This window comes from Pinus tabuliformis, chromosome 4_2 (genome assembly GCF_031772625.1).
Source record: "Pinus tabuliformis cultivar Carrire ecotype Pingquan chromosome 4_2, CPIR1, whole genome shotgun sequence".
In the NCBI taxonomy this organism is placed as follows: Eukaryota; Viridiplantae; Streptophyta; class Pinopsida; order Pinales; family Pinaceae; genus Pinus; species Pinus tabuliformis.
Genome location: NC_142304.1, coordinates 724515228 through 724522192, shown reverse-complemented (window position 1 = coordinate 724522192; position 6965 = coordinate 724515228). Strand labels below are relative to the sequence as shown.

General features: G+C 37.4%; 1 protein-coding gene across 1 annotated transcript; it reads right to left on the bottom strand.

Annotated features, from left to right (window-relative positions):
- Positions 1 to 2242: 2242 nt before the first annotated feature.
- Positions 2243 to 3513, bottom strand: LOC149171619 (uncharacterized). The gene has a single exon (XM_089427529.1). The coding sequence runs from the start codon at positions 3259 to 3261 to the stop codon at positions 2629 to 2631; it is 633 nt and encodes a 210-aa protein (XP_089283655.1). The 5' UTR covers positions 3262 to 3513; the 3' UTR covers positions 2243 to 2628.
- Between the last annotated feature and the right edge of the window lie 3452 nt (positions 3514 to 6965).

Here is a 6965-nt window from a genome sequence, read left to right as displayed (position 1 = left end):
AGTCCAGGCCTCGTGCTGTCATTATTTCTTTGAATAATTCATTATACAGGATACCGGAGGTAGCCCCACCTACTGCCACATCCTTGATCACTACCAAGAAAGGCAGCAAGCTCATATCACAGACCAGGAAATTCATCTGTCTGGTTCACTCCCAAAATAAGGGGAAGATCGTTGCTACATCCATGACCCCTGCAAAGGGTTCCTCCATGCAGCAGCAGCAGCAAAGGGATACGGTCATGACAAAACACAGGAACAACTTCTCCTCACCCACATGGGTACCACACAAGTTTCAGGTGGGCAACAAAGTCTGGTTGCATCGACAGAAAGAACGCCTTACCAGAACCCATCAGAAGCTCAGACCACTCCGACATGGTCCTCACAGCAGTACCAAGGCTATGGGAAACAATGCTTTGAAGCACAGCATTCCTCCATTCCTTCGCTTGCACCAAATGTTCAATGTGGACCATCATCGACCATGCTTCCCACCATCACTGGACACATCAGAGATTGCAGGACAAGTTCAGCAGATGGAGGAACTCAACGCAATGGGGACCATTGCTTCCTAAGGGGGGAGGAATGATCCAGGTGGATGTTGGTGGCCACCCACCAACCCATTTGGACCCCCACAACTGTCTCTTTCAGTCTTTTTAGTTTCCTAAATTGTAGCACAGTTTACTATTTTTAGCAGTTTTTCGGGTCCTGAACTTCCGGAGCCGTTTTGAGGCCCTAAACGACGTTTTTTGGGAAATCTGGGGGCAACATGGGTCCATGGACTCATGTTGCCCTTCCCAAAGTGGTAGTACTCGGATAGATCTTTCTAACGAGCTATCATACGCGTCAAACGGAGATCGTATGCCAAAGTTACGACCCCGGGAAATTGATGTACCAATTTACCCAAACGGGGCCCACAATTTGGCGTTTCATCTTCTAGGGTTAGGTTTCGGGATGTGAAGGGTTTTCCATTGTTTCTCAACAATAAATAGGCCTTCGAGCCTCATTGTAACACAGTTCGGAACAGTTCAGAGGCATGTAGCCGCCACATCTCTTCTCAGGGATAAGCTACCATCGCCTTAGCTGGTTTCTTTCCATTTCTGTTTGTAAGCAGATTTCAGTATTTTCCATTAATGAAATGAAGTATTATTTCCGCTGCATCTCAGTATTTATGGTTATTTCATCTCTGTATTTATGGTTATCTCTGTAATCTATTGCGTTCCTGTTTAAATCCGGATCAGTTTTTTTGACAGGGCTAGCCAACAGAGAAGGTGTGGATGCGGTGATGTCATCCTGGAATCAGGGAACATTTACCACTTCTGGTGGCAGGGAGGAAGGGGGACTAATAGTAGAGCTGAGCTTATTGCGCTGTGGGGAGTTCTCACCTTCGCCAAATGGCTAGAGCTAGACAAAATTTAAGTACATGGAGATGCCAAGAGCATTATAGACTGGGTCAAATATTACACTAATTTCAACCCCATATTCTATCGAATTGGATGAGACATATCAGGAATTTGGAACCTTCCTTCCAGAGCATCACCTACACTCACATCTACAGAGAAAAAAATCAAATTGCTGATCTTCTTTCAAAAAAGGGAATCAATTTATAAACACATAAGGAATACTCACATCTACAGAGAAAAAATCAGATTACTGATCTTCTTTCAAAAAAGAATCAATTCATAAACACGTAAGTATCATTATGCGGCATATGTTCAGGATAGTCTCATGAATGCAGGGAGTTTCAATACCAGTCAGAAATATATCACACCAGTTAGAAATATATCACAAGATTGTATAGAAAGTTATTTCTTTATGGTGTTATTGTTACAAACTATATTATTAAGGAACTAAATTCTAATTTTGCTCATAAATTGAACATAAATTCTTTTGAAATTCTAGTTTTGTGGATAAATTGAACATAGATTTTCTCGAATAAATATGATAGGCAGAATATGCGAAACAAGATCTTGGTATGGTTTTTATGAAATATGATAGGAAGAATATGCGAAACAAGATTTTGGTATGGTTTTTATGAAAAACTCTGTAAAAATGTGTGGAAAAGAGTATATGCCTCAAACAGGGCACTTTTGTATGGATTCTAAGAGAATGTGCTTTCTTTTTTATTCTCTTTCTTTTTTTAATAAAAAGGAAAGCGTTTCTTAGTATTGAAAAAACAATTGAAAGAGAGCAGGGAAACATTCAAATATTAAAACCAAAAATACTTATATTTATCCACTTAATAACTTATTTCTACTTTCCACCATGTTCCCTTAGCAACATGTGTACACAAACCCGAGAAATTGAATCTCACAACATGAAAACTATGACGCATTGTCCCATTTACATTAATTTTCTGCGTAATATGGTAGCGTTCCATTGGCCTCGCGCTGAGGAAAAGGCAAAGAGAGTTCGCCCAAGACTGCTGCCTGAGCTGAGTGCAGTAACCGGCATTCGGCTTACACACTGATATTCTTCCCTATCAGCTGGGCAGACCAAAGTTACGGCCGCGTGAATCAAGCAAATGGTGATGTTAAAATATCTTCTGCAATCAATATATAAAAACAAGTTTGCAACAATTCTGGAAAATGTATTGTGGGCAGTGCCCCCGATTTTCTATTAGGAACGTCGGGTTGATTACATCCAGCCAACGCTTTCAAATGTCCATGCCGTAGAAAAATCTCCGTCCAAAAACACGTCTTGGCTGACAAAATCTCTGTTTATATAATCCTGCATCTCGCTCGCAACCCACGAATCTTCATACACTGCAAACTGTTGATAGTTTTCAAACTCGTTTTTGAAGTCCCAATTTTCACCCTGGAATTTCTGATGCGGGTTCTCGGACAAACCCTCGGCGCTCAAGATTTCCTTGGGAAATTGACAAACCGCATCCTTAAAATCCAGAACGGGGCCCGAAGGGATACCGAGATCATCGTCTGAAGCCTCTAGGAGGTAACACAGATCAATATCCGAAACTAGTGTTTGGCTCTCGTAGCCGCGAGAAATATTGGAAGCAGAGGAATTATCCGCCGAGATGGGGGCATAAAATGTGGAACATGTCGCGCTGATCTCTTCCTCCAGGCTTCTCATGACACCACAGACGACATCCTCGCAGCAGGCTGCTTGTTCTTCTGCTAGGGTTTTGTCTAGTAGCGGGAAATGACGAAACAGATCCGTTTCTTCGCCATTGAAGCGTTTGAACTCCCGGACCTCATTGGAGTCCAGCAGAACCTCCGGCTCGCGACAGCGCTTTCTGAGCGTATTAGACATGATTGAAAGACGGCCTAGAGATTCGAACACGGAACACAAGGGTGGTGATTATTCGGCTGCAGCGAAGAACTGTTCTTCCTGCTATAACAGCCGATGTGGCTAACAAAGCGCATAAGATAGGAGACAACAGGGGGATTGGCTATATGTAACCATGCATAGCAACTCAGAGGAAGCTATATACTTATATAGCTTTTTTTAGTCGGAAGAGTCTTTCACATGCCAAAGGGAGTTGAAGAATCGGAGCGAAGATTACAAATAATAGCATCGAAGCTTGCAGCCGGCAGGTATGACTCCTCGTGGATGCCAATCCTCCTGTTTCAATATTGGAATCATTGGTAGATGTCAATTTTTAAGTCAATCATATCAATAAACGGTACTGCGGAACCATTTCCATGTTGCATCATGGTGCGGTTTAAACGTTTCATCATCGAACTCTGATGTGACACGATCTTAAGCAGTTAAAAGATAAGTGGAAGTTTAAAGTTTAAACGTCTTGATCGTCACGCTCCGTGAAATTTCGCAGAAATGAGGGACAACTAAATACATTTCCATAATTTAAAGATGTTAATAAATTCTAATAAAGATTTTATCATATTTTTTAAATATAATACGCACAGAGTATTTTTTTTTTTTTTTTTTTTTCAAAGGTGGAAAAACCTATCAAACTCAGTTTGTCAAACCAACAGTGAGGACAGCCATCTCTGGCTGCTATCCGCGAATGTCAGTTGACACATCACTGTTATCAAGGAAAACCACGCCACCTGAAATAACCCGCTGGTGGTCCGTAAGGGAGCAGGCTTTCACTCCTGCCAGATGCCTCTGGGTCTTGGGCCGTTAACCTGTTTCCTTACGTCCGAGGAAGACGAGCTCTTAGCCAAGCAGAAGCAGTTTTAGGGCATACTCCAGGCCCAGCAGAGAGTATATTATATCAAAGCAACGTGGTTATCGTACATTGTTAAAATTCGATATTTATTTTTATTATCAGATAAAATAGGTATTATATATCAATATTTTTATTAACTTTTCATTTACCCATATTTACAATGTATTCACATTTTAACACATCAGAAATTTATTTTTGAGATTTTAAATTTTGTATATTTTTTATATAACTATAAATTTTGGTAATAATATTTATAATAATTTTACTCAAAAATAAATATCATTTCGATATGAATTAATTCTTATAAAGTTTTAAGTGAAATTGGGAACTTGTCAACCCCTAATATATTTTGGGACTAAAGAGTCTGTCACCTTTACAACACTGCTAGGGTTAGAAATAAAAGATTTTTTGGAGTACCTAATTCTTACTCACTTTTGTTCTAATTTTCAAAATCTCCACCACACTGCCGACCTTCTTGACTTGTTAAGTCAACAAAATTATAGTGCACTAGGAAAGTTTCTCTCCCTTATTTTAGGTTATAGGAATAGAATATTAAAGAATCTCAATTAATCTCCATATTGATCTTAGTGGGCATTAAACATCATTATCATCATTATTTTGAAAAATAAAACATGTTAAAATAAAATATTATTACGTTTAAATTTGAATGGATTATTTTCTGTAAGTTCAACATTCATGGTCATGTCAAAGAATAACATCCAATGGAGCAAGGACTTGAACAAATGACTTAACATCTAAGAATGCTTTTACATGCCACCCAAACATCTAAGAGTGCTTCAACAAGCCACCCAATCACCATCTATCCCAGACCCTATGGAAAAGTTAAATGAAAAATTATAATAAAAAAATAGAAAATATTATTATACAATGATTAATATTAAAAACAAATTTTTTTAATTTAATGAAGTTTAAAAAAATAACATTATTAATAGTTGCTAATGTAGAATTCCAATAATTAATTTACTTCTTCACCACTATTAGTTTAATATTGTTCAATGCAATTTATAATGTTAACTTTGAAAATTAAATATTTATTTTTAATATTATTTCAAAAAATATTTTTCAAACATTTAGATAAGTATCTCACAAAATAATGCCATGTGGATAAGCATCTCACACTTACTACTGGTTACTACCCACTAAAATTTATACAAATCCATGTGCGTGACCAAGCAATTAATTTATCTACTTCACTTCTTAATTTATTAGTTCCTCCCAAAGCAAGGCTACAAAATTTGCTAATTAACCACTATTAAGTTAGCTAATATTGACCAATGAAGATTATATTTTTTCATGCAATTATTCTTATAACATAATATTTATTTTGAATGACACAAATTTGGTTGCAACACTTGTTAAAATAAAAATAAAAATAAATTCTCATAAATTTAAAATGAATATAAAGCTGAGAATACTTCAAACACAAAAAAATAAAACATTATACACTAAAAAAATTAAAAATAAACATAAATTTTTTTCATATATTACTTTTTTGAATCAAAAAATAATATTATATTATCTTTTTTGGAATTTAATAAATAAATGTAATGTTAGTTTGCATAAATATAAATGATCACTATTATTATTGCTATTTAGATCTTTTATATATATATATATATATATATATTTTCCTTTATTTCGTTTGACTCATGCTAATTTGAATTTTGAATCTCAATTTTTACATAATACTTCATATAATGAGAGATGCCTCTATGTACATATTTAATTTTAAATTATATATAATTATAATATTTAAATTAATAATTAACTTAATAGTAAAAAAAAAACATATTTTAATTTCAAAAGTTTTTTACTCTTTAGATCTACATTAAACTATATATATATATATATATATATGTCACAACCCCAAAATATATATATAAAAAAAATTTAATTAATCTAAACGGTTCTTACCACCTAACTACACTTTATCATAATCATGACCGTGCAGTTCAATCTCTACGCAACAATGGAATAACACTATGGTTTGAACCTTGATAATGATGTCTAACGTTTAGATTTTATTGACCGCCATGTGTATTTGGTTGATGATCGGAAAAGTTTATGTCCGCACCCCTTTTCCGGCGCCAGGTTGTTGTCTGTAATAAATTTCCTTACCAGCTCCTCGCCAGGTGGCATGGCTCACCCGCGTGGCCATGTGACTCCTTGGTTACTGCGTTTTTGGACTTCCCGCTTTGGTCTCCCGCTCAATTTCGACGGTGGAGATCTGTTATTCAGATCGGAGGGCTCGAATGCGTTCAAGGGTTTGGGGTTATTCATAACCCTTTGGATCGCACCTATGGTTCATTTGGAATGCGAGGAGGTCTCTCGGCACTCCTCTGGTTATTCAACCCCGCGTTCGATTCCTCCCACCACCATTCCGGGATTCCTCTTCCGCACCGAGGTCTCAAGGTCTTTCTCTCACAGCTTACACAGGTAACTGCTTGGTTACAGATTTCTGTTTCTGCACAGTTGTTTATAACAGGCCATGCACTTTTATTCGACTCTGGTTTTGCTTGTGTTTAGATTGAATGCGTTACCTACTGTTGGAAGCTCATATTGATTTATGGCCTTGTTACAGTGGTGTGCAGGCGAAACCCGCTACAGCCTTTCCTACCGCTTGTAGGATGACAGAGCCACCGCCCTTCGAACCTTCCAGGTAAGCCGACGACCCTTAACTGGGTGCGAGGCCTGGGGTTTACTCTGTTTCGGTGAACCACATGCTCTGTTCATGCCGTTCTTCTTACTGTTGAATGTTAGATGGGAATTTGCCAGAGGAGTTCCTCATGGCGCTCGCGTT

Bases quoted from the DNA above. Each gene is read 5' to 3' on its own strand.
- LOC149171619 (XM_089427529.1), bottom strand. From the start codon at position 3,261: ATGTCTAATACGCTCAGAAAGCGCTGTCGCGAGCCGGAGGTTCTGCTG.